General features: G+C 33.7%; 1 protein-coding gene across 3 annotated transcripts; it reads left to right on the top strand.

The window, feature by feature from the left end:
* Nucleotides 1–585: 585 nt before the first annotated feature.
* On the top strand, nt 586–26311 carry LOC106143158 (FYVE, RhoGEF and PH domain-containing protein 3). 3 transcript variants are annotated; one of them, XM_060954695.1, is made up of 9 exons: nt 586–1861; nt 8185–8446; nt 9777–9863; nt 12724–13041; nt 14023–14163; nt 17206–17419; nt 22884–22976; nt 24973–25021; nt 25438–26311. In XM_060954695.1, exons 1-8 carry the CDS (start codon nt 705–707, stop codon nt 25011–25013), a joined length of 2313 nt encoding a protein of 770 aa, XP_060810678.1. In that variant the 5' UTR covers nt 586–704; the 3' UTR covers nt 25014–25021; nt 25438–26311. The 3 variants fall into 3 exon arrangements, with proteins under 3 accessions (XP_060810678.1, XP_013200629.1, XP_013200628.1); XM_013345175.2 differs by lacking the exon at nt 24973–25021 and having other exon boundaries at nt 17209–17419; XM_013345174.2 differs by lacking the exon at nt 24973–25021.
* The last annotated feature ends 1563 nt before the right edge of the window (nt 26312–27874 follow it).

Below are 27874 nucleotides of genomic sequence, written 5' to 3'. Positions count from 1 at the left end.
ACGGCAAGAGATCGAGACGAGACAAAAATATTTTATTTTCATTACATATAGTTTTCTTAACAGCCCTTTCCTTTTAGTAGTATAAAGAAAGTGAAGGTATAAATAGCTCACTTTGTACACAGCTTCTAGCGATTGTCCCGGTTGCATCTTCCCTGGGGAAGAGGCCGGGCTTAACATATGACCATGATTTAGTAGTACAGGGACATCAAGGGATCATGGTCACACATTCAGTGGACACGATGATGCAGGTTTCATTACCATGTTTCTCTCCAGCTTTTCACCGGTTTCACCGGCTAGCATTAGCATACTTATACTTTTCTTGTAAATATTTTTTTGTTATTTGTATACATGATCGAGTTTAAAACAGTGACAATATTGATGGATGAAAGTATTAGCTAACGATGAAGAAATAATTTTATCCGCGATAATTGAAGTAAGTAAAAATTAAGTAAGTACTAACCTACCGGTTTTTTTTACTGTTGAATGCAAAATTGCATTGCATACATTTCACAGCTAAATGTAATCGCCTCGTATGGTGTAAACAGAGATTGTACGGAACGCTACGCGGCACGGTGCCCTCAGCTGTCAGTTGCTTGTTGTTGTCAGAGTTGCGCGCGCGTCGATTATGCGCACTCACTGTGAATTGATGTACTCGCCGTACAAAAGTTCTAGTGGTTCCTGAGCGACGATTAACTTCTTTCACTATGACACAAGAGAGTCTTAACGGCCGTGCAGACGATGAGTTTCAATCGTCATCCGGAAACGTATCCGAAGATGAAGAAATTGTGCTCAGGAAAGACGATGACATTACGCTAAGGAAAAACAAAGTGCGAGAAATGATCGTGCGCTTCGAGAAAACATCTCTAATAAACAATTTTCGCGCGTCTAGTGAATCTATAGAAAAAACAAAAGATGTGAACTTTGGAAGTGTTGTCAATCCGTTACAAGCGTATTTTCAACATTTAAGTCCAGTGACAAGATCTCAAGATAGGAACTCGAACGTATCAGTGAATTCCCTTTTATCAAATATTTCAGAAAATGGTTATGATTCAAGTTCATCCGGTTTTGTGTCTGAAAATAGGAAATCTACTAGAAGTAGTTTGCAGCCTCACCGGCCTGCGCCACCACCTCCGGAAACATTCAATGACACCTCATCGGTAGAAAGTAAATCACCTGCACCAGCTGAGGTTGATTATATTGAAAGACGATTTTCCTTTACAACACCAAACTCGTCGCCTGTTATAAGACGGCGCACGCGACCGCCACCGGTTTTACGTAGAAAATCAACAGCTGGCAGTCAAGGCCATGTCGGTGAAACTCATTGGTCTTACGGTGTAAGCCAAAGTGATTTAGAAAGACTATTGCGACTGAAACGGTCTGTGCCGTCTGATAACGAAGAAGATGTAAAGAATGAGAATGTTGAACCAGACGGAGATAGAAGAGGTAGTAGCAGCAGTAGTAACAGTAGTGATAGTGACAAATCAGATGGGGGTGCGGAGTACATCCTCAATAAGGACGAGGATAGAGCCGACACACTATCTAACGATCACTCCACTGATACATTGATAAACGAGGACGATGGCGATGCCCAGGATAATTTATCAGTTACTTCAAGTGAAACAAGTGATGATAATAGTAATATTTTGGACAATGTTAGCATTAAATCAATATCATCATTTGACATGGTACCCTACCAAAAATACGATAGTATAACCATATCATCGGATGAATTTGGATCAGAAGTGTGTCATGAGCCTTCAACAGAGTTCTTGACTGTGAGTGCAGTGAATGAATGGTGCGTTTCTCGAGCTGCAGAACCGGTACTAATACCTGTGGAATCTAAAAAGGAGAAGTACCGAAGGTGAGATCACTTGATTTTTCTGATATTGAGCGAAATATTCGCAATATCAGCGGTAGTTTGTGTCATGCCAAGATAATGGTTTATCGCTTTGCCTTCTAAATGTAGATATGATAAATGTGGTACGTAGGTACCTTGGTATTCATAATAGGTAGACCAGGCAATTTAAATATCATGTTTATACTTATTTCAATAATAATTTCATGATAATTAATGAGGTAACTGCCTTAATGAACATAACCAAACATGACTTGATACAATACAATCCATCTCATGATAATTCAGTAGAATAAATTATTGTTCATAAGCGACATCAAGATAGATACGTGCATTACATTATGTGTATGAAGTTTCGCCTTGCCTTTATGTTTATTCATTTAGTTCGAGGCAAGTAGGTAATAATTACTTGTCTTGAACAGGTGGCCCTACAACTTCTACTGTTTAATCAGTTGCATATTGTGATTACAAATACCTACCTATTTGGTCCCCATAAAAGTCAACCATACTAAGTACATACAATTGAAAATTACCTGTTTATAAATTATAAAACCTTTTTCTTTTTTTGTGTAATTTGTCGCGTAGTAATTAGTACTCACAATATATTTAATTTACATTTTCTATCATTTTGGCGCAAAACTACCTTCGCAGAGTTACCTGGTCATTTTTAAAACCTTATCCCTTTTCACTTATATTTTGACACTAGTTCGTGGCTTAATATAATTAAAGAGGGAAAGAGAAAGTGTGACAATTATTGACACTGCAATTTTGATGTGTTATGTAGTACAGATACGAACTCTTTTGCGATTTTGTTTAATACCGATTGCCACATGGAGGAGCCGTGGGCAGCAAGGTCGTCTATGAAATGTTTGTTATTATCGCCGCTTAGCGCATTTGGTGACGTACGCCCACAATAAATACTACTTTACATGTATTAAATAACTTAAATGGGATTCTAAAATACATTAATCGATACTGAATATTAACTGAGTCGACGGGATCGATACAAATGATATCGTTAGTTTTTTATGCAGAAGAGAAATATAAGGATCACTTAAAATTATTTTCATGGTAATAAATATTTTTAACCACATTCCAAGGAATGAAAAAAATGGAAAATCTTTGAGGAAATCGGGATCAGATAGTTGCATCAATTATGAACCTGTTTCGCCAGTCGGCTATTTTAGAGTCAGTCGGCTGTAGATAGCTTGCCAGGTGTTAGGCGGACTCGTCATACAAACATAGATACATGATGACCAATATCAACAAAAACGATGACAATATACTCATTTGCCCATGTTGATACACAGAACAATGATATTGTCGACCTTCCATGTTATTAAAATACAAGTTTAGGTACATATACATATATGTATATTGTCCGTGGCAAAAATAAACAAGGGTTAAAATCGTGACTTTGATTAACATACACTGGGGTAAGATGTGGGATACTCAAATCAATGTTCAGGATGAATAGTAAAATTACTTTTAAAAACACAATAACAGCGTGACTTACATTAAATGGACCGCATTGACAAAAATAATAATATGCAAAACGATACAAACTTTTGGCGTTGGACTATAAACTGTGGTTTGATATTCGTTCATTTATCTTTTGATCAATAGGGAATTAACATGCTTCCATATCTTCAGTTTTTTTTTAATTCGAGGTCATAAATTGGTATACTTACTTAAATATTTTTCGAAGAATGTTTATAAAAAATCGTTTGTTATTGTCATATGGAATCAATTCAACAAAGAAAAGAAAATGATTCACCCGAAATGGACATTATAACGGTGGTACGTCGTATAAAAATTAACTGATAAATTTATGGGTATTTCCCGGAATAAACAGTACGAGCATTGTACCTATGTTGACAATTAATAAAAAGCATACTACACCACAAAACATTAGAAATAATAAGAATGCCAAACCAATGCCGTGTGGTTCCCGGCACACACGTTGGCTAGCAACCTGTCACTATTTGAATCTAAATTTTATCATTAAGCCAAATAGCTGAGCGTGGCCTATCAGTCTTTTCAAGACTGATGGCTCTGTCTACCCCCCAAGGGATATAGACGTGACCATATGTATGTATGTATGTAAAAACAATGATGACATAACATCTGAAGGTAAAATGAATAGCAATATAATTTTCACAGCTTCAATTCATGTTTGAGTTTATGCATATTAACCACTTGCAATGCATCACAGTATGGTAAACACTGTTATAATCACTTGATTCGCTTCCTCCCCTACATTTGGGCAGGAAACGTGACGATTAACCGACTGATTTGGCTGATGGTATTTGGATAAATCGGTGTTAATTATTAAAAACTAGCCTACTAAAATATATACTAAACTACTAATATACTACTAAACTATTGTATGTATGGATCTAAATTTTATAGCAAATAATTTGGTTTATCTTGAGTAAGTAGAAAAGCGAAAGCAACAAAAAGGAAACTGTGGTGCTGTACTACTGAAGCTACCTTTTGTTAAAACTATCTAACATCATGGTTATAAGAGGAACTAAAAAATTTCATGTTATAGATAGAAGCAGGCTCCCAAACGAGAAAATTTTATTTATTATTTCTTACGTGTTATAAATTATATTTATACGTATGCTTCGTACGTATTGATACTAGGTGATTATCTAGTTTTGACAGACTACTAGTCTTGTTCTGGGTAATTCCTCGAAAAACTTGTTGATTGTCCAAATGTTAGTATTAATTTACTTACCCATTGATCCCATCTCCTTCTACTGTAAAAGCAAGGCTGATATTACCAATTTGCCATTTCTAAGTACATACCTACTATAGTTACGGCTACTATTGTGTGTTTTATAATTTGACTAGGTGTTTCCCGTGTCATCGCCGGCTGGAAAATGTCATTTGTTTAATAATTTTTTTAACGGTACTCTTTTCGGTTTTTGCCAACATCTTTCGGTCCGTTACAATTTTATTATATGTATGTATGTTATGGATATGGATAATTAAAAAAGTTGTTGCTGACGCAGTATTGACGTACGAGCCATTAATTTGGTGACGTCATCAGTGATATTTGGAATGTTTGTGTCTGTCGATCAGACAAGCCCAACGTCGCCGGCTAGTCTTTAAAACGCAAAATTACATTGGTTCTTGTGTCACAATTTTGTATTATATATTAAAATTGATGATTATGGAATGGTGGCTAAACCAAAAGAGCTAGGATTGTGGCAAGTCGCAAGGTACAGTCTCGCTCTAATGAGCAGCAGAGTGTCCTTAATTCTCAGCATTATGTACCCAGAACGATCTCGATGTACATGCAAAATTGTAGTTCCTTCCTGGAAGGTTCGGCAGTGACTATACCTTTCCACTTGTCACAATACTTGTGTAGTTTCATGATACGGATCATCGCTCAAGAGAGGGGCCTGAAGCTTTTCTTTGACTTATCCCTGCTTTTCTCGGTTAAGCTTAGAGGCGGATTTCTAAACATTCTGAAGAGGCTATCACGACAGTTATGATACGTCAATTATGATGAAAAGATGTAAATTACTTTTACAATATTAATGATTTTTTTTAGTGTATCAAGTAGAATTCAAGAATCTTTACTATATGTTACATGTTTAAATAACTAAACTATTTACGACGAAAAACAAAAATGAGTTTAAGACTGCACTATAATAAATTGATAGTTTTCGTTCCTGATAATACACACGGTGTGATGTCATAGCTGTGTGTGTATTTTTGAGGAGCGCAGGCGTAGTCAAGGCTACCTCTGTATTTAGCTGCCCAGCATTCAAATTGCGATGTAATCTTCTAAATATATAAAATAGGACACTGATTAACTGAATTATCAACGCACATTTCCAACCATTGACATGTAGTTGTTGGTTACATAAATGGTCTTAATATGCGCTAAGAATTTTCCTTCCTCAAAATTTCTTCTGGTAGTTGAAATTAAGAGGTTTCCACGTTAAACGCGGGCAGATCCATGGGCGAACTTAAGATACATATAAGTATAGATCACATCTGTAATCGTAATGAGAGACAACCAGACTTTCGGTCTTAACCAGACTGAGAGGCTTCATTCAGCTGAATTACTTAATGATGGCATAGTGACAGGTAGTTAGTCTATCGCCTAAACGCAGAATACCATGTTTATTTGCTTTAATATTAGCATTGTTATAGACATTAAAATATTTTACGGTAACTTATGACTCAGTGATAATGCTAATGTGTGTTCAATGATAATTGGTTCGGTTATTAACTGATGATAAAAATAAATATTCTTTTATTTTAAAGTAAAGATAAATGAAGACCATAAGAATATAGATTTCCTTATCTTTTTATCGAGGCTTGAATCCGGCTCTGTGGAGGCTGACTGACATAACGTTTAGCCCAAATCGCTGGGGCGAGATTTGAAGTTTGGCACGTAGTTCCTTATCGTCAAGGAGTGCACTATGAAGGGATTTCCCGGAATTCTCACGGGAAGGGAAATTTACTGGATTTTTGCCCAGGCAGAGGCGGAACTTAAATGTTTTGTTAATGTCAAAACTTATATAACGTTAATTAAAGCTTATATTTTATCGCAAAATAAATACCAAGTTAAAATGTGCGTGGCGATAATTGAAACAGAAAAAAATAAAAAAAAGTAAAGTTGAAAGTGGCCAGTGAAAGTAATTTGGTTACTAAAGTTAGACTATGTTGTGTGTATGCAGCGAATAACTGTGAAGGAAAATACCTGCATTTCTCCTCATATGTTAACAATTATTTATACTTCATTTAAATAAATTATAATATGATTGTTATAGCTGTCGTAGCCATATTGCTGCTTATAAATAACCATTTATTATATACTTAGGTCTAAAGTTGTAGTTTTTTAAAGAAAGGCTTTAATGAATGCGAAAATGTTTAATGGAAGAATAAAATAGAAGAAAACAGGACTTCTTCTAATATCAAAAGATAATAAACGTATCATAATTTTCACTTCTGACCGAATATAATATTAAGTAAATTAAGGCTGTTTTGGTAGTTTGTAAATCTAATAAATTCTATTTTAATAAAAACTACCCGCATAAGAACAGGTCGAAACATAAAAAAAATTAAAACGACTTTATTACGTGTCCTGAAATTGTAAAGTTTATGCCCAAATCATTGATGTAGTAACAGTGTATTCGATACTAAAAATAATGTTTTTATTAGGTGCGCGAAATCTTCATTGTCAATTGTATTGTGTAGTTCGTCATTGTTGTCGTATGCGCAATTGATTTGCATACATACAGAGAATGATCAACATTTATTTCATTGTAAACTGACCACAAAACTATACCCACGAGCACCATCAAAACCATTTAATCATTTTTCATAAAATTTTGTAACGTATAGTAAATGGAGTAAAACATAGGGTACTAAATTAACGCGTTCGGAGCCGCGGTCCAAAAATGCGGTGATGAAAGGAAGGTGATACAATATTGTTTTGTGGTTTTTGGATAATTTTAGGTACAAAACAAATGCCCCAAAAAGAATTACTAGAATACGTACTTAGCACGCATTTTTATCGTTGTGTTACAAACGATTTGTTGTTTTCTCGAACATGCAAGGCAATTTACAGACGTTGAGTGAAAGCCGAGTTCCCGCGGGGTATATCTGGACTCCATAAGATTTACGAAGGTGGAATTTCCCAGAGTTCTCACCTCGCTGACTGATTTGTTCTCTTTGGCTTCCATGATTCGGGCTCGTGTTCATTGTTTACCTACCAATTTCATTAGAGCGCTGGTTTTTTCATAGGTGCGTAGAATTAACCTTTCAAATTTAGCGCCACAATTCAAAATTTTTCCTTTATTTGTTGTATTGTAATTGTTAAAAGTATTTAGGTTCGGGTTGCAGTTTGATAGGTATAAGTACGATTTTTTTTAATAGGAATTATAAATATTATCAAAAATATATTACACGTATTGCAATTTACATGCCAATAATATAAATCATAAAATATGTTTAAATTGCGAATATTGAAAACTTTGGTAACAGAGAATCTATAAAGAACCCACCTTCGCGAGTATAGGAATACGTTAGCGACCGCTAAATCCCTGAGCGTTTCCTGTGATTTATTACTGAGCCCTTAATTGAGTTTTCCTAGGAATATCGTATGCATAGCTGATTCGACGATGAACTTGCGACTTCCAGAATATATTTTAGTATAAAAATATCCATTTTCTTGAAAAGTACACCCCTGTAGAAAAAAAAGCGTAGTCGTTATTTTTTTCTAAAGATTGTAAGCTTTGTATATTCCATAAAGGAGATTCAAATGTCTGTAGGTGTAAATAACAACTTTATTTCTTCATCAGGAGACTGACGGAACGTGTAAACGAGCTGGTCCACACTGAGAACGTGTATGTGGATCGTCTGCGGCATGTAATAGTGAACTACATGCCGGAGAATGGACGGGGTGAACTGGACGTCAGCATGCCCCCATCCTTGGTCAACCTGAAACCTCTTATCTTCGCCAACATCGAAGACATCTACAGGTTTCACTCGGAAGAGTTCCTACCCGCGCTCAGAGACTGCGAAAATGACCTTAGAAAGTTGGGCCAGTGTTTTCGACAGTTTGTAAGTAGTTTTTTTGTGATATAGATTTGTTGGTTTGTAACTTTGCCTACGCCTTCGTTATAGTGTTTGTTTAGTTTGGGCTAATAATTTGCTGTGCTGAGTGACCATTTGTCCCTCTTAGTACTCTCAACTGTGTAGATGTGTTAACCGTGAAGAAGTGACAAAAAGTATACCTACAAACTATATTTCATAATGGGATAATTTATCAATCAATATAGCTAACAATAATCTAACAGTAACTAGAATATACTAATGTCCTCTCTGTGTGCTGTAATGATAAGGAACTGATACCGTGAAGATAATGTCTACAAGGAAAAAAGTATATTGATGGATGCCCATAACAACTTCACGTAAAATCTATCAGTCAATTTGAAATTATAGGTACAATGTTTCATAAGTATAGTAATTTAATGGTGTTACATATTAATGAACGTGTCTGAAAATGATAAACTAGAAATTGATAAGTTGGTCGATAAAAAGCATTTCCTTGTACAGCGAACCAAAAAGCAGCGATTCCCTTGAGTACGCTTATGAATATTGTTCAACAAAAGGATGGTATAATGACCTATAGAAAAACGTAGAATTGTAAATAAGTGGTTACGGGCTGATGCGTAACGGCGCGTTGGAGCGTTATTTTTGAGCTAACCATAATAATTAGATAACTGAAATCTATAACTTCTGGCTATTTATAGTTATTATTTTAATAATAGCAAAATAATTCAAAAACTTGTAATAACTTATGGGTTGATAATCAGTTACTAATTCGATGGGGTTGATGTACCATATTAGCAATGCACGATTCACGATCTTGTTACGCATTTTTCTACAACCAAATGTCACTTTTTATATCACTTTTAGTGAAAGTAATTGAATTTGTAGAATTGGTGTTTGTTATAATTTTATTGTAGAAAAAGTAGCAATACTTTTCAATGGCTTATTGTATTTAAAAATAATTCCTAAAAATATTTATTGAATAAAAACGTACTTAAATACCTAATCCAGCGATAAAGCGTATTTACATCTTAGTCTCAAGGTTGTATATTAATAGATCACAAAGGACAGATAAATGTTTATCAGAGAATCTACAGGTTTTGTTCAACATTCTTATTATCGTGCTTCTTTTCTGGAGGGAAAGGGGGAGAATGCATCGATCTAATACCACGGTCCCTGAATCCTCTTTGCTTCACCCACATGCGTACACTACATAAAGGTACTTCAACTGGGCCTTCCAGTTACAACGCTCCCACTTCCACTTGCCTTGAATTTTGCCCAATAAGTTTAGATATAGTAAGTTTTTTATCGAATAAATTAATTTTCTTTTTTGTTGCAGGAGCAAAGGTTCAATATGTATGTTATGTACTCTAGGAATAACAAAACTGCCACAAGACTAGTATATGAATATAAAGACTTCTTTCAGGTAAGCTACAAAGCAACAAATGTTGCTTTTATTAAAGTTAAAAATAAAAATACTAAAATATCTTGTTTTAATAAAAAAATTGTAATTTTATAATAAGTACTTATGTAGAATCTATTTCAGCTTATTAGTTACTAACCTACTAATACGGTTTTCCTAGTAAAATTCCTTGTCAAATTGATAAACTGATTATAATCTTCAATCGACTTTGCGATAAAATGTATTCAGAAAATAGTAGTGATGCGATTATATCTTAATCGGTAGTTTTTTTAACAAAATCATTCCAAAATAATTACGAAAAAAAAATAATTATTATTTGTCAACATAACCCGCGGAATAATTTCGTATGAGCTTGAATTGAATAAAGAGCGGATTAGACTAAAATCCCTGCCAGTGATAAAAATCAAGAAAATGTAGGTCAACTTGAACCAGTTTCCAGTTTAACTGTTTACGGTATTGACCCTCAATAAGCTGATTAACCAGTGATATGTTGCGGTATGACACTTGACGACGAGAATTGTTATAAAAAGCATCTGATTGCAGCGTTATGCTGGCCGCAAGCATGCACGGCGCGCTGCAGCCAGGGCCGTTACTAAAATTAAAAAGTTATTACGGTAACCACTTGTATGGTAGATTTGTGTAAATAGATACGTTACATATGATTTTGCCGTATTTATTGATTCCAGGGATGGAAATTTATGGACGCGCGAAGTATATGTATCAAATTAAAAACAACATTGATAAAAGAGTAATATAAAGATTTATTTAAAATTAACTGTGTTATTAAAACGGAAAGTATTTTAAAATATAACACATTTTGTGAGAAACAAATCCTTTAAAAATATCACATTTCTAAGATATGACAACCCTGCACTATCCAGCGGTATATAATTTCCTCATTTGTTTAACTTTACGGTGTAGAGTAGCCGCTGCCTCGAACAAGCGCCTAACTGTAGCGTCACCGTTACACTAGGAAGTATAATAGTGTAAATGTATCATATCACCACATTTAAAATTTTATTCCGTTATCATATAGCAAAATTAGGACGAAAGTCTGAATTGCTACGTAATTAATCATATGAATATTTATAAAATTTAATATAGTTTGAATTTTTCTTGGAGTATTAAATTGTTGTTTTGTTTTGTTTTTTAATAATCTTATAGTTAAGTAAATGTATGTTTTCTTCACGCTCATATTGCAAAATTAAGTGATTGCAATTCTGTTCTTTTGAATATTTTCTTATATTACAGTCTTGCACTTGTTGGTGCTAATGTTTCCTCTTTATTGGTCAATTTTGTTTCGCCTATGTTACGGACTTACTGCTGATGATATTATAGTAATGATTATTATCAATTGTTGTAATATAATGACAGTTATTTCAAGTTCCTATTACAACTAAGTTATCGTGCCGGCTCACGCCATTTCCTTTCTAACCTTCTCAGTCTACTTGCTTGGATGAAATTCTGCTCCAATAATCCTCGACCACACATCATTCGACCCAAATTGCATGAAAGCTGGCGAAAGCCGATAAAATGTTATTGATACTAATATTGACGAGAAATTACGACAATAGCGACACTTGATATTGATCGGGTGCTATCAGAAAGTGCCATTTAACATGATTCTCATGATAGGTAATTGATGTATTCGATAGGAGCAAACTACGCAGAAATGTGAATTAAGTTGACAGCATAATTTATTTTATGCTAATCTAATGCATATAGAGCATAATATGAAGTGTTGATTTATTAATTTGTTCATATAATCACGTCTGTATCCCTTCCGGGGTAGACAGAGCCAACAGTCTTGTAAAGACTAGAAGGACTCATCGCAAGCTGTATTCCTTAATGATGGAATTGAGATTCAAATAGTGATAGGTTGCTTGATGCCCAAGTCTATTAGTCTCTCTTTGTCGCCTTTTACGATATCCATGAGAAAGAGATGGGCTGGTCCTATTCTAGGGTGCCGGAAACCACTCGGCATCGGTTAAATGTTAAAAATCAATATAGTTGTAATATTTAAACAGATTAAGATGATCTTTGGACCTTATTAGTAAGTATAACTAATAAGCGTTTGATGATCACTGATGACACAGTAAAATAAAGTTGACATTAGGAAATGAAACATGCAGTCACTATTGATACACAAGGAAGTAAAGAGTCGATTTTATTTTCACTTCACCTAATGAACAATATGATTCGTATAAATATTTACTTTGCACGATGTACTTTCTCGAGAGAATCAGGCACAGTTTCCGTAGATAACTTAACAACTAAGATATATTCTTGTGCAAAATATAAAATATAATCTTACTTTACTACTACTATATAATACTACTTTAGTTATTGTTAATAGATTATAAAACTTATGAGAATTCAAGTCTGACATATTAATAATTGTTTAATCAGCTCATTGACCTTTCTTAGAAATTACATAAAGATAACAAGATATAACTACTTATTTAAAATTGATAACAAATATACATATATAACTTCCAAAAAAATTATCACTTTAAAAAAAATGCCTCTGTAAACAATTAATTTTTTTTTTAATAGAAATCGAAACTTCGAATTTTGTGTCATTAAAAAAGAAGTTCTAAAAATGTTAAATACTTACAAGACTGTTATCAAAATGTTGTATTTAAATAAAATATTTTTGTCTTAATGTCGTGCACTCAATATCAACTTAGTTGATTATATACTAACAAAGTTATCTTCAGGTTTGAAGATATCTGTTCTGTTTGAGATAAGAAAATTTCGTACAAATATAACCTATCTGCCCGGCAGCATGACGAAAATGTTAGATCTACAGATTTTAATATTTGCACAACTTACGATTTGAAATTATTTTTTTTACTTTCAGAGGCGGCAATTAGATATAAGCGATAGACTAGACCTTTCAAGTTATTTATTAGAACCAATTCAAAGGATTCCGAGGTACAAACTCTTCTTAGTGGACTTAGTGAAGACTTACACTAATTTTGAAAATGAAAGGTGTGAGTCAGACTCTAGGATATCCAAGTTGAGTGTGGACAGCGACGAGACTGGGGGCAGTAATGGTGAATCCTCAGATAATGACGAGACTCCCTTTGAAAGTCTTAAGAGGGCGAAAGCAATGATTGAGCGCATTTTAACTGCTATAGATGAGATCATGGCTTTGGAGAATATTAAAGACTGCCCGGTAAGTATTTAAATACAAACAGATCATTTAAATACCACATACAACGTATTTATTATCTTTAAAGGGTAGATAGACCCAAAAGATTTTTGGGTTAGGATTGCTTGATTATCCCAATTTTAAAAGCCTTTGATCTTTTTTTAATCTGCGAGGCGAGATGTACCTCTGGGACACATTACGCTTATCTTTCAGAACAGAATTGAAGTGTTTGTTTTTTTATATACAAACATAAAATGCCACTTTCTGCGAGGGGTCGGTAGACTTCTTATGACGATTTTTTAATTGAATATTTTTATGGATTTTAATGACATAATTTGTGAAGTGGTTGCCAACTCATTGTTCATTTTATACATTCTCGTTAGTTGACAAACAGATTCCAGATTCCGTGCATATTTTTCTCCTATATGAAATTCAATACACAATAATGATTGTGATGTAAGTTGTGCCGTGTGGCTCCCGGCACCAATACAAAAAAGAATAGGACCACTCCATCTCTTTCCCATGGATGTCGTAAAAGGCGACTAAGGGATAGGCTTATAAACTTGGGATTCTTTTTTAGGCGATGGGCTGGCAACCTGTCACTAGTTGAATCTCAATTCTATCGTTAAGCCAAATAGCTGAACGTGGCCATTCATTTTCAGGACTGTTGGCTCTGTCTACCCCGCAAGGGACATAGACGTGACCAAATGTATGTATGTATGTATGTAAGTTAACTCGCATAAAGATAAGGTGTAGGCCAGGTACAATATTCCTCTTAGAGTCAAAATGCACACACTTCAGGTCTTCGGAAAAACTTCATTTGGCTGGATAGTTTTCTTCATATAGGTACATATCGTAATAGTTGTTCACAGTAAAAGTTTACAAAATGAAACATTTTCTGCTATTTTAATATCTTGAAGACATAACTATCTAACAAGTGAGGAAGAAATACGTTTGTTTGTATGGACATTTCTCAATATTGACCAATAATGCTATATTTTTCAGCCTGAATTGAACTTGCTTCAACAAGGAAGATTGTTGCGCCAGAATGAATTCTACGCTATGGACATGGCTCGGCGGAGACGGCAGCTTATGAGGGTCTTCCTCTTCGATAAGCTGGTACTCATCACAGTCGTTTTTCGAAAGGTAAGTTTTGTTTATAATGTTGAAATACACACATGCATACGACTTACTTGAAAGTTATCACGTGCAATTCGTAGACCCTGTAGAGAAAACTGTTTCAATTTCAAATTTAAGAAAGACATTTTCTTACCTCATGGTTTAATTATCATGCGGCTGTTGAAACTTATTTATTAAGCTCCATTGTGGACCACAAAGTTGAATTGGCAAAACATCGGATTCTTATGTTATCTGTCCAGTCCATGCTCTTCAGCTAGTAATTTGAAATTTAAGGAAGCTTATGTCGAAAGGCTGATAAATGGTATTATCCGTTACGTTACAAAATTAACGCAGTAATTAAAACGCTTATAGACGTGCTATGTAGGTGTGGCCATTTGTTAGCTCGCTGTTATGGCAGCAAATTGGGTGATAATTTGAAACCTGGTATACGGCTACATCAATAGCGCCGTAACACTAGATTAGCGCTTTCGTTTAATGCAATGTTATTGCAGTACTTATAATCATGTTTTAATAATACTTGTGGGGCATTATTTAGAGCTATCGCTTACATATCTAGTCGATAAAGAAATAAACTATGCGATAACCACTAAGAAATTAGTAAACTATTGGTATTCAGCTTTCGTTCGACTGTCCATAAGCACGAGATAAAATTCTAATAGATTATTAGATGAAGCACGGTCTTGAAACAACAAAGATTGAAGACACGGTCTGATTTTTATAGAATTTAGAGAGTAACAACAAAGCGGATTTACTGCGAATTCCATTTATATAAAACTTATTCTATGATATCTGTTCAAAAAAATTATTTCAATATACACTTATTATATTTATACAATCAAGAATAGAATGATCTTATATTTTCTGACTATTTTCCGACTATTTAGACGACGACCAAAGTTATATGTCCTTTTAAATGTTATGAAACTTTTTTATGTTATTTGTTTTATTACAATAAGGGTATTTACATATTAAATTGGTGACTCATGATTAATCGTGATTCATTTGTTATCACTTGCAATGAAAATATAAGCACGAACAACAACTACTGATGTCTGCAACGCGAGTCACTAACGCCAGATAAAATGGACAGCGGACTTCTGTGCAAAATAATTATGTTCGCATATTATTTCCTTTTGTTCTTATTTTTAGTTGTTAAGTCAGTAAAGAACTAAACTTTTTATATTTATGACTATCAATGAAAGTGCAGTAGTAATAACCGTGTAAAGCTAATACTTTTAGGTTACATACAATATTCGTCAGTTTCGGGTATTCTTGACCTGAACTTCAACGACCTCAAGAAAGTTACAGTTTATTGAAATATATGAGTTATTAAACTAATTTATTAACTTCTGTAATTGTATTGCCGAATTGACATTAGTTTTTGTGATGTAAATAAATAATATTTCAACAAATTAAGTCACAAGAAAGACTAAAGTACAATTAAATGAGATGCATCTGTGTTATTAAGCTACGAGACACTACTTGAACCTATATCATAATGATTAACTGTGTATCAGTTTCGAAGAGTACAGGAGTGTATGGCATTTTCATTTATGGAATAATAAAACATTTGGAACTGTGGTTGAAAAATCAGCAATAAACATATGGCTTGAGTGTGGATTCAACGCCGTAATGTTTTTCTTTATTTAATTTTTGATTTAGAGCTATGACCTACATACCTATTACCAAAAATTCGATATCTTACATAGCAATTAAGAGTTGTCTGAGCAAGGCTGCAATGTTGGACTTAGCGTGCGTACACGTCTATGGAACTACAAAAATTGGAAAAAACACTTACCTTGCATGCAATTAAAAAATTCCTCGTTTCTTTATACATATGCATGTTTATTGAAAAGAAAATATTTCTATACCGTCGTTAGTTTGTATTGTGGTGCATTACGCATTTCAAATAGATTGTGGTAGTCGCTTCGCGCTGGCGGCAGACGCATATAAACGTAGGAAATTAACTAACAGTGATAACTCGAACCTATAGAACCGTATATTGGTAGGACTAATTGAAATCTCTTCGTATATAGACCTACTATTAACTGAGATATGAACAGCTTTTATAAAATAACTCGTATTGTTTATCACGTGAGTATTGACATGCTCTTTAAAACAGTAAACAAAATTTTAGCATTTCCTTGAATGAATATGCAATCATCAAAATCTGTCCAATTGTAGGTTTTTTAATATAAATTAAGGACGAATATAAAACCTCAACTTGATTAGTAGAAAGAAGTTAGTATCATCAAAAACGTACTATCAGTCTCAAAGTTTCTTAGGGTCTAGTTGAATCTGTTTAATTTATCCCGTATTTATTACTTAATTTAAAACTCGACCATTTTCTTACACTATTACATTACTAACAGTCGTACAATACAATATTTAATTATAACAATAATTTAGCTTAAATTTCTAAAGAGCCAGGTCAATCGGCAGTCGCGTGACCTTGCTATCCAACTGTTAGTATATGCTGTTACGTTATATGATTGTCCGCTAATTATCCACGCGTCGTCGGATTCAGTCGACAGGAAACGCGATATGTGGGAACTCTTGGGGAAAACACCACTTTTATACAATGTCAGTCGCATTTTTTCTCGACTGTTGATAGAATATATCTAGTGGATCCATAATTATGTAGTTAATCGAATTTGAAGAAATAATTGAGATTGACCACCAAAACATGCACAACTAATTAATTTATCTAGAAAACAAAAAAATAAAACAATTGGTAGGTATTATTTCAAATAACCGATTTTAATATAGTCTAAGATACATAAGTTTTAATAATAAAGCAGAAACTGGACCTATGCTTGCCCCATGAAACATATTGAATATTATTGATTACATTGTCTCTCAAAATATGTTTTTTTCGTGGTTATTCTTCGGAAAAGAAAAAAAATATATTTATAAACAAACTTTTTCTAAATTTTATTACTTTTACAGGTGTTACAGGTTGACCAAAGGGCGACTCCAATTTGTTTTTCCTCTCATTGTAAATTTTTATTATTGTCCTTAATTATTACTTATTATTTTTATTTCCAGCAGCCAAGAGTGGAATGTTTCATCTATAAAGACCACATACCAGTGGACGATCTCGGCATCACGGCGAAGGAGGAAGACCATCACAAGTTCACCATCTGGTACAAGAAACGGAACCTTAAATCTTACAAGCTGGAGACGGCTGAGACAGCAGTCCGGGAGACCTGGGTGGAGGAGATCACCACTCTTCTGTGGGAACAGGCTATGCAAAAGAAAGGTCAGTTAGTGCCAATAGTATCGTAGGTAACTTACATTTTAAAGTGCAAATCTACCTATTTGGTGAAGATTACGTAGATCGATTTGCAGTGTAGCAGCGGTGGTTAAGAGATGACCCAATAATGGATGCGTCAAGTAATTTCACATTGAGGTGATACACCGTATGAGCATGCGTTAAATTCGATTTACTGGTGCCTGCCTTATAGCAGTATAATTTTCTCCAATCTGATTAAATAACTGTTAATATTATATTAGGTAAAATATGTATTAATATTCTCTATTGACAGCAACATAAGTAAACTCAAAATTAATTAGTTTTCATCACCATTTACCTACAATATCTAAGTTCATATAATAATGATCACGATAATTGCTCGCCGCAAAGCGGGTTCCCTTGTTTGCCTCACGAAGTGGGCATAGTCTGGGTATGTCATGGGTGGTCATGGGCATAGTTTCACACCTAATGTAGAATAGGTACATCGTGCTATTATTTATTTCAAAGACTTTAATATATAAATACCGCCACAACAAATACAAAACAGTTATTATCTAGGATGTCTACTAAATCATATAATTAATTGTCTTTTGGTTATCTGCACAGAGGAAACGATATGTTTGCTAAACATTTATTGTTTACTCGTGAAAGTGACGATAACGTCATTGCTTTATAAACTTTAGATTGATATCGATAAGAAACTCTTTTTCATAAATGCATACATATAATCACGTCTTTATCCTTTCCGTCTCACAAAGATAGAACGTTCAGCTGTATGTGTTGAAGATGGAAATCAGATTCAAATAGTGACAGGTTCCTAGCTCATCGCCTTAAAGAAGAATCCCAAAGTTTATTCCTATTTGCTTAGAATAAATACAAAATAATTAGTCTATCCCTATATGCTTAGGATAAATACAGTGTATTCTTAGCCATACGCTTAAATACGATGTATGTTATACCTATGCATGTATTTATAATATACAGGGAGACAGAGCTAAAATTCGTAAGAATCGAAGGCAAAGTTTAGCTGCAAATTTTCGAACGACATCTAGCTCATCGCAGCATATCCTTATATTTGTGTTTTATTGTTACTACGAGTATACCAATATGTAATCATATTATACCACAGCTGATGATAAAATGTTCTTGTATTTGCCATTCTAAGAGCTACTACAGAGGCTATATTCTCAAAGTGGACATTAAATAAATAGCTAATGGTGTTTGATAATGACAGTTTACTAAAGATCCGTTTCAGTCCCCACTGTATTGAATTCTTTTAAAATTTATTCCCCTCGGTGTACGTGTTTACGAGTTCTCGTAAATATCGGTTTGTTCTCCAAGTTGTAACATAATATACAGTAGTAAACAGTTTGAGATGAATGCTATGAATAAAGTCTGCTACACACAACAAATAAGTTTCCATTAAAATATATATTTTTAGCTTCATTACATGTGATGTCGAAAAACTATGTTAAAATGACATAGGTTTTTTGACAATATCCCATAGAAATTTTCAGAAAAAACCTTAATGAATAGCCTAGGTTGGGTAGGCCCTGGTCTTGTCTGCGTTAAATTTCTTCCAAATAGGTCCAGTAATTTTGAGGTTATCTCTTTATTATTCTAGTATGGGTTTATTGGAATCTACGCCAAAAGTGGCAAACTTTAACCCACGCGACACAATTTAGTAAATATAAAATGTCGTTTTTATTTAAATGTTTGTATTTGTTTTTTTTAGTATTATAAATTACATGAAATATTCATACAAGCGATAGAATACATTACAGTGGATTCACGGCTTTATTCAAGTGGTGACGGCAGCGCGGGAATTATGTCTCTAAATCAAGTGCATACCGCGTTTGTTTGGTATTGTACTCTCGTAGTTACATCAAATAGTGTCTTCGAAATATTCGGATGTTATGACACTTATGACTCAACATCGGATAAGGTTTTGTGAAAATTTATTTCTATTCTCGCTAAGGCTAGAATTCTGTTGATAAATTTATTAAGTTAATCAATATCTATTAGCTCATCCGCTAATACATGAGAATTGCTTTTTTAAAGAAGCTATAATATCATTTGACCTTCAAGTTTCAAGAAAAAGCAGTCTTTTATGTTTGATATGAAGATTTATAACCCTGCATTAAAAAGAAGCGTCCATTCAATGCATCTATTGAGAAGGGGTCGACGACCCTGATATCCAGATCGAAGTTAACTCGAGCCTACTTCTCATGTAGAACTTACGAGTCCATCTGGCGAGCAAGCCCAACTAATTCCCGCATAGTTAATATGAACAAACTTTTTAATTGTCCATCATCTGCTCCCCGTTTGTACGTGACGGAAGGAGCAGGTTCTTTATCGTCCTCTGACGCACGCGGGGTCGACGACTCGCTTTTTTATTGGACACTTGCGACTTGCATGTGCACTTGTGCAGCATCGGTGGGAACTCATGGGTATCAATTTTTTTTTAACAAGTGCTCTATAATATTTTGCACTGGATTTTTTCTCACACGCTATGTTTTGCTCCTGTTTCCTATTGTAATGATATTTTCGAGACCATTATTACGAAGACCTTTTTGATTAGATAGGAATCACACAAGGGAACGCTCGAAAGTGCGATCGTTTCAAATTCGCGCCTTTACAATGCCACATTCCTCGTTGAGATCAATTTGATAAGCAAAACGGGCATTTAAATCTTTCTGTAACGCGTTTCTTTGTTACTTCATTGCTATTTAACGACAATTGCTGTTTCCTCAAATAGTACAATAGGCTTTTGTCTAGTGTTGTGTGGCTACGGAAACATTGGATATCGGATTCGTGACTCATGTATGTTTTGACCGCAGATTAGTAGTTACACGATTTCACTATGATTTCACTAAGGTCAGAATTTATTACAAAATAATCTCAGTCTTATCGATGTGTTATGATGGTTCTTATAAATAAAATAACAAATATTGCATAAATAATTTGCATTAAAAATATCTAGGCTTGAAAATGTTTAGGCTTGAATGATTCTTTCCTTAATTATATTCAAAGTGATCTTCTGATTCCGTCGTCTACTAGGAAAAATACTTATACATTTTATAATCAAAACGCCATAGAAGATGAGGATTTATTTTTAATGTTCATATTGGCGTTTGTTCCGATTGCTTCTTGAAAGGAGCCCAGGGTCTACCAGTGACGACGATCCCAACAGAACTTACGTAGTCAGTAGTTTTTTTTTTTAATCCAAATCTAAGAAGTAAATAAAATAAATAAGAGTAGCAATATAAAATCTGTGTCACGCATTACAAAGACGGTTGCAGCCACTTGTCGACTGCATACGGCCAGATATAGAGCAATTGTGATAGCTATTATCTATAAATAGCAATCAGTATTTATGGTCGGATGTACGGCCGTTAGAGGATTAATGCTTAATGCATCCAGCCCCGTGAGGTTTGATGGAATTTCGGCTATTACGAATTTAATGAAACAAATTCTAAACAGATATACACTTAGACTTGTTACAGAAATATATTTAAACTTTAATTATAATTTTACAATTCAATTCGTCAATAAATATATGTATAATTTATGAGCAATATGCAGCGTCGTAACTATAAAAAAAAAATATTATCCGCAATATGGTTAGTTTACAGTTGTCTTTTCATTTTCATTTTGTACACGTTAAATGTAGCTTCTGCATTTATTAAACTAAGACTGCTTACTTAATGTGTACTGTACATTACATACATATAATTACGTATATATGTATGTTTTACTGGGTAGACAGAACCAACAGTATCGCAAAGACTGAAAGGCTACCCTCAGCTGCTATCCTGCACTAACATAATAAACAATATATGACGAATTTGAGTACTTTTCAAATGTTCATATTGTTCGTGTTTCAGTCATCATAACAACATGATGTTTAAACCGCTATAGACAATTGTGCTGGAGTTTATCAACAAAATGATACTTCCCCGCTAGTCTAAGCAGTAGGTAGAGAATACAAATTCTATTTTATTTCTTTCACATCTTATTATCCACGTATTTTTGGCTTTGATGCACGGATTGTTTGAATTTAAGGGGATCCAAAAGGAAAAAATAAAAATACTCGATCGTGATTTCAGCGTTTTCAAAGCAGTTGCAACTGCATTGCCGACTAGTGTTTTCATAACAGTATTTGTAATATTAGATTGCATTTTAATACTATCTAAAAAACACTACCGGAAGGAAATCTTTTATTTTGTATTTATTCAAATTTCGGTGTTAAAGATAACGTTTGTTTCATAACATAACAAATAGTAATATCGCTGTATAAATATTTGGAATTACTGTTACTCTCGGATTTTCCAGTTACGGGTATATTTGTTTTTCAGCGTAACGTAGCGATTGCGCAAGTTTTCGTGGAACATTTTCTTATCTAGTTCGTGCTGGTTTTTATCAGTTGCACTGAAGTCAGGTGCGGCCCGTGCCGTGATATGGCCTTAGTAATAGTATAGAAGATAAGAGTATGTATTTCGGTACCCATAATATAAAGTTGACGACTGACATCCATTTAAATTGGCGAAAAAAGTAACTTTATGATATTATGAATAGAATTTTTGGAAAAGTTTTGTTCAGGTAGATTGATCACTAGTACGTGGCGTGCCTTGTGCATTGAATTTTCTCACATTACATCTCAGTTGCGTTCCAATAAGATGTAAGATTGCGTCAAAAAATGACATCTCACTCAATTACATGTTAGTCACCTAAAGAGAAAGGCCAAAATTGATTTATTATGAAACACAGCGACACTTGCGTAATATTTTAAACGAGTATTTCAAGCTATCCGACGTAAAAAGATTTTTTAGGTTGACGGGCAGACACTGTTCATAAATACATACATACATATAGTCACGTCTATATCCCATGCGGGGTAGATAGAGCCAACAGTCTTGAAAAGACTGATAGGCCACGTTCAGCTTTTTGGCTTGATGATAGAATAGACACTGTTCATATGATCATAAATTGTAAATACAATAAAATTAAAGAAAACGGCATCAAAGTGACTTTAATATACAAAGTGATCTGGTTGTGACTAACTTTGATCATTAACCTACTCGTATACAATTACCTTGACTTTGTTTAAACTTCTTCGTCCATCAGTAATTTCTACTTCGATCGTCTGTTTTTATCAAAATGTCTCTTATGAAATTTAAGCTTACAAAACTGTTTCTTCAAACAATAGATGTTAGGTTTTTTACAAGAAGTAAATTTAAAAATATCTTGAATTAAATTAAATTGGCCTTTGGCCATTTGAATTTCATTGGCTTTCGGCTCTGACTTCCCCGCAAGGGATATAGACATGACTATATGTGAATGTATATAATATGATCATTTCAATAAGGCCCAATAAAACCCAACCTAACTCTTTACTCAGATTTTTTCAAAACGAAAAGTTGCTTCTAGAATATTCCTAAAATAAGTAAAATAAATGTATCGTTTTCAGAACTTTTGCTGCAACAACGCAACAAAAGGATCTCCACAATATCGATGAAAAGCCAGCAGTCGGCTGACAGCGACGGCAGGGACGACGATAAATGTAAGTGAACACATTCTCCACGTCCACAATACGCTCACCAATGTTTAAGAACCTAGGAGAACTTTATTTAATTGTAATATCATCATTGAGCATCAATTTAGAAGGTGGTACCTATTTTTTATTTTATTGCTGGGGGATTTGTTTTCGTGTGCACGAAATAAGACCAATTCCTCATGATGGAGACTAGCTACCAAAAGATGTGCAAGCTGTTTGGTGTCCAGGCTGTTAACAACAAAATAAAAAATATATCTGTTATATTATTTCTGACATCAGCTTGAGTGTGATAAATAAATATATCGACAGACAAGAATCTTAAAAATATTTGGTATTGGACATATATTAGTATGTCCGAAGGAAACCCTCTTCACGTTAGTGTATTGGTATATAATTTTCGCATTGTAGCCGTCCTTTAGTTATCGAAGATTTTCAGTGATAGCTTTTCAATTGTTATTTAAAAAAAAATCAAGAATGCATTTCTGAAAGTTTTACTTTTGTTGAAAGACCTGGCAATGTGCTAGACGACATTAATAAGTTTTTGGACGAAAGCCAAAGAAATCTTAAAGAATAATCACACATAGCTATCATTATATGTGATTTTTTATATTTTTAACATTCTAAAAAAAGTATTTTAAATTGATGATTTGCCCAGTAATCAAAATCTACGAGTCTCTAGTTGTTGTAAAAAGCCTCTTAAACTATATATTTCGTTTAAAAAGAAAACTAGATCGAAGTTTATATATTTATGGCATCTGTTTATTATTGTTCTTGCATATGAAAGTAATTCTATAAACGCTTTACTGTCCACGTGGTGTCACAACATTATGATAAAGTGCATGTTTTCGCTTACGTTAACTATGTAAATATACTTTACTGCGGCTCTTAATAAAGTACAAACAAAGTTAACGTGACCCACTCCTGTCGACAGTGAGTTATCATTTTGTCACTTGTTGAGTTGCACCACTCTTGCAAATACACTAGTTTACAGAAAAAAATACCTCATCAGCATGCGCTTAGTTCCAGTTGCATCCTATCGAGAGTGGAGCTCGGGGTGCACCTATGACCATAACCCTATATTGAATGAGTCAGGGTTTTACACGAAGTGAATTTCGTCTATCCTTTTAAAGTTTTGCTAAAACATATAAGATTATGGATACAAAACCAATGTATGGATGTACTTTTAACTAACCATAAAATGTCAGTGAAGACAGGTTATTGACCTGCAGGATAGACCGAGTTATTATTTTTAAATGGTGTTGTTTTGAGTTTTATTATTATTTGTATCTCATAAATTATTATAGTACCATATGTAGGTATGCGCTAAGGAACAATTGTTGGAAACTTCACGGGTATAAATCCCTGGTTTAAAACTTGTTTAAAGATGAACAGTGTACTATTTTATCAAGAATATCGTTACAATACAAGCATTTCATAATAGCACTTACGTTTTGCACTTGTTTTTACACTTCAATTGCTATTCATGGCTTCGTGGTAACATATTGACAGAGTTTGGACAATGTTATTAAATATTTTACCATACAATATCTGATCATGAGCATCGGAGCTTGGTGTCGGATTCAGCTTTACTGGTACATATAAATACATACATATTACGTGTTTATCCCTTAAGGGGTAGGTAGAGTCTATTGACTAGAAGAGACTTGATGGCTACGTTCAGTTTTTCATTTACAAAATTGATCCTATGTTCAGGTGATACACATAGTCTCCATCAAAGATGTCCATGCCAAGAGACGTCGTTCTTCTTTAACGAACAAATAAACTCTCTTCATTGCACATAAGAACTACAGCATAACAATCTTTTCATAAGGTGATGCACAGGTGTGAGTTATTTAAATTATATAAATCTTAATCGAGCTATTACAAGTCTTAATTATTTTTCGGTACCTTCAACTTTATCATTTATTAAGTCCGATGTACATGTCTGTATTTACTCTATTTATTAATCCTGTGCTTACATGAAGAAATATCTTTCCTTCAGGTTCGTTAGATGGTTTCGTAGTCGTGAGGTTGCACCAATAGCTTTGTAGGTCAGTAATATTTAGGCAACCTTCCAATATTCCACATAATATAAGAGGGCGGTTTGGCTTACATCTTCCCTTTCCTTATGAGTAATTTGTTCCAATTTATGGTCCGCAGGCTTACTCTTCTTTATGTTTGGTTAAAAGTTTAAATGGTTTTATGTTGATGTGTATTTTTTTGCTGCAAATGCTTGTTCATATTGAAAACAACAAACGTTTCGTCTCACATTCTATGATGCCATGTTTCTGTATATTTGTTGTCATTCATGAAATATTACAACTTTTGGCTTTTTTAACTTTCCTATCGGGGGTCTACTGGAACAATTTCCCTCGAAATAATTGTGCAAAAACTAAATACTTATTTTACGTCCTATGTTTTATCAATATGAACATAAAATATATACAAAAATACGTATTTTTTCCAGATAATTCACTTCGCGGCGTGCCGGGCGAAGTTCGTCGATTCGGTGAAAAGAAAATCCGAAGGACGACGTGGTATTACGAATGAGCTCATTTCGACATTTATGTGTCTATCGCATTACATATACCTGTGATTTTGGCAAAAAGTTTTGTCCTATATGGCAAACTCATATTATTTCACGATAGATGTAAAATGTAAATAATTTTATACAGGTTTATAACAATACTTGATATTGCCCGAATTTCCGTAAACGTATCTTTGTAGTTAATTCTATGAGAACAATAGTCTCATCTAAATAAAATTCTAATTCACTTCTTTCTACAAGTAAATATTTCAAGTAGATGAAAAGTAAAAATGAGAAATTGTAACAAACATGAATATAAACTCATTTCGCATTTACGATAACTCTCAAAATAGTATAATACTTTTCAAAGCATAGAGTTCTTCTCTGAAAAATATAAGTATTAACTTAGGTAAAGTATTTTTCAAAGACTTAATAATGTATAGTAATGTCGTTATCATTGTAAAGTTCAAATATGACTTGTTCTGATAATAATTGTTTTCTAAGTAACAATTTTAATTAAATACGAACATCTGTATGTTATTCTTGTGTTTGGGCAAGATTAATGAAATCAGAATACACGATGAAGCTTAGTAAAAGGTTTCAACTGTAAATTGTGTAATAACTTACATCGTAATATAGTGTAATTACAGTCATTATTTTATGAAAAGTATATGTATTGTTAAAGCATTATTTAATGTTCTAGTTTTTTTTTGTAAATAAGTGTTAGTATCAACATAGTTGCTATAGTTAAATATCAACATATTTTGTAAATGTTATATTTTATCGAAATCAATAAACTGCATTCTTAGAACAATTTTAATTTTAAATAAGTAGTTATAGATTTCCCAAATATTTAAATCTTGAGAGAAAATATTGTTTTACAGCAATTTCTTGTGATACTCGTTTGCGAAGACAATCGTCTCACTTCGGCGATGATCACAGTGCACAGCAGACTGCGGGTGTTAGGTCGTCCGTTGCTCTGTGACGGTAATGCAGCAGTGCATTTGCCATTTGTATCGCAGTTTGCAGTCAGCAGATCTCTTGAACCTGTCGAGCCACTTGTTTCGTCTTCATGGCTGGAAATTGTCTAAGTTCGTGCTTTATTTTGTCAATCTTTTAGAAATCGCTTTCGTTTATTTGTTTTATATTAGTTTGCATTTATTGCACTCGCGGGACAAGCTTAAAGCTTACAGTGGTAACAAGAAATTGATAATTTCTTTGATTTATCACTGAAGTCTTATATTCGATATAATATTATATTTATTATATATTTATTATAGTATATTATTAATTTAATATTATTTCATACATATAATAACACAGCGCATATCACAGTTATTAGTATTTCGTTGTGTCACTCATAACGTGGCTTATAATTTTTTTTGTTCGAGCCGAGTTCAACACGTCCGTCGCAGGCACTAGTAGCAAAAAATAATAATAAAAATAAATTATTGGTGGTGTACCACCAGGACTTTAAACAATATTAAATCTCATAAAATATTTTTAAAAGAGAAGAACAAGTCGGGTTGGTATCAAATATGAATGTCAAATCTGAGTTAATATTATTTAGCACGGCTCAAATATAAGTTTGGAAACATATATCATATCATATACATACATAAAATCACTCACCTTTCCCGGTGGGGTAGGCAGAGATTATATTCTTCTACTTCCTACGATTCCTGCATCTTCTTTCGCTGCATCCACATTCATCACTCGTCGATTTTAGGTACTCTTTATACTAATTCACCCTTGTATCAAGTTTTTCTCTGTAACCATTTATTTAAGCTATATTATCTACAAGACACGATGAGGAAACTAAATAATATTGATGAAAACCACAAGAAATTTCCAGAAAAATAATACGAAGTCTGAAATTCCTCTTGAAACAAGCTCATAAAAAGCAAGTTCAACGAAACAACCAGTAAGTCGTTGTGAAAAGAATGAATTTTTCTCCAAGAAAAATAAAAAATATGAGTTTCAGAACCTTAGCACCTTAACGTGAATCGAATTAAATATTTGATTTTCCCCAATCGGATTTAATATTAAAACATTTATGCGAAACATAAACCTTACCTTTTGAATTCCCATTCTGGGTCGGTGAAACGGATTTATTTGTCATAAAAAATGTGAAGTAATGAAGTACGTTTAGTTAAAATCCGCAATGCGAAAAATTATAACTATGCCTGCGAAACGGGGCGGATATTCCACCTGAAGGCTAAATTTTATTGCCTTGCGCCGTTTTCGAACAATTGCATTAATAGTGTATCAAGAAACGGCTCGCCGGCTTCTTTACGGCTATAGAGGCAGGCGTTGGAATACAATTAAAGTTTTAATATTTTAACACTCCAGAATTACAATTTGAACTGGAGCGGTG

Source organism: Amyelois transitella, chromosome 2, assembly GCF_032362555.1.
Source record: "Amyelois transitella isolate CPQ chromosome 2, ilAmyTran1.1, whole genome shotgun sequence".
NCBI lineage: Eukaryota > Metazoa > Arthropoda > Insecta > Lepidoptera > Pyralidae > Amyelois > Amyelois transitella.
Note: the sequence above shows the minus strand (reverse complement) of the source record. Positions and strands in the feature narration are given on the sequence as shown.

Coding starts and splice junctions, on each gene's coding strand:
- LOC106143158 (XM_013345174.2), top strand. CDS start 705: ATGACACAAGAGAGTCTTAACGGCCGTGCAGACGATGAGTTTCAATCG. Junction 1,862..8,184: donor AAAAAGGAGAAGTACCGAAG/GTGAGATCACTT, acceptor TTTCTTCATCAG/GAGACTGACGGAACGTGTAA. Junction 8,447..9,776: donor GCCAGTGTTTTCGACAGTTT/GTAAGTAGTTTT, acceptor TTTTTGTTGCAG/GAGCAAAGGTTCAATATGTA.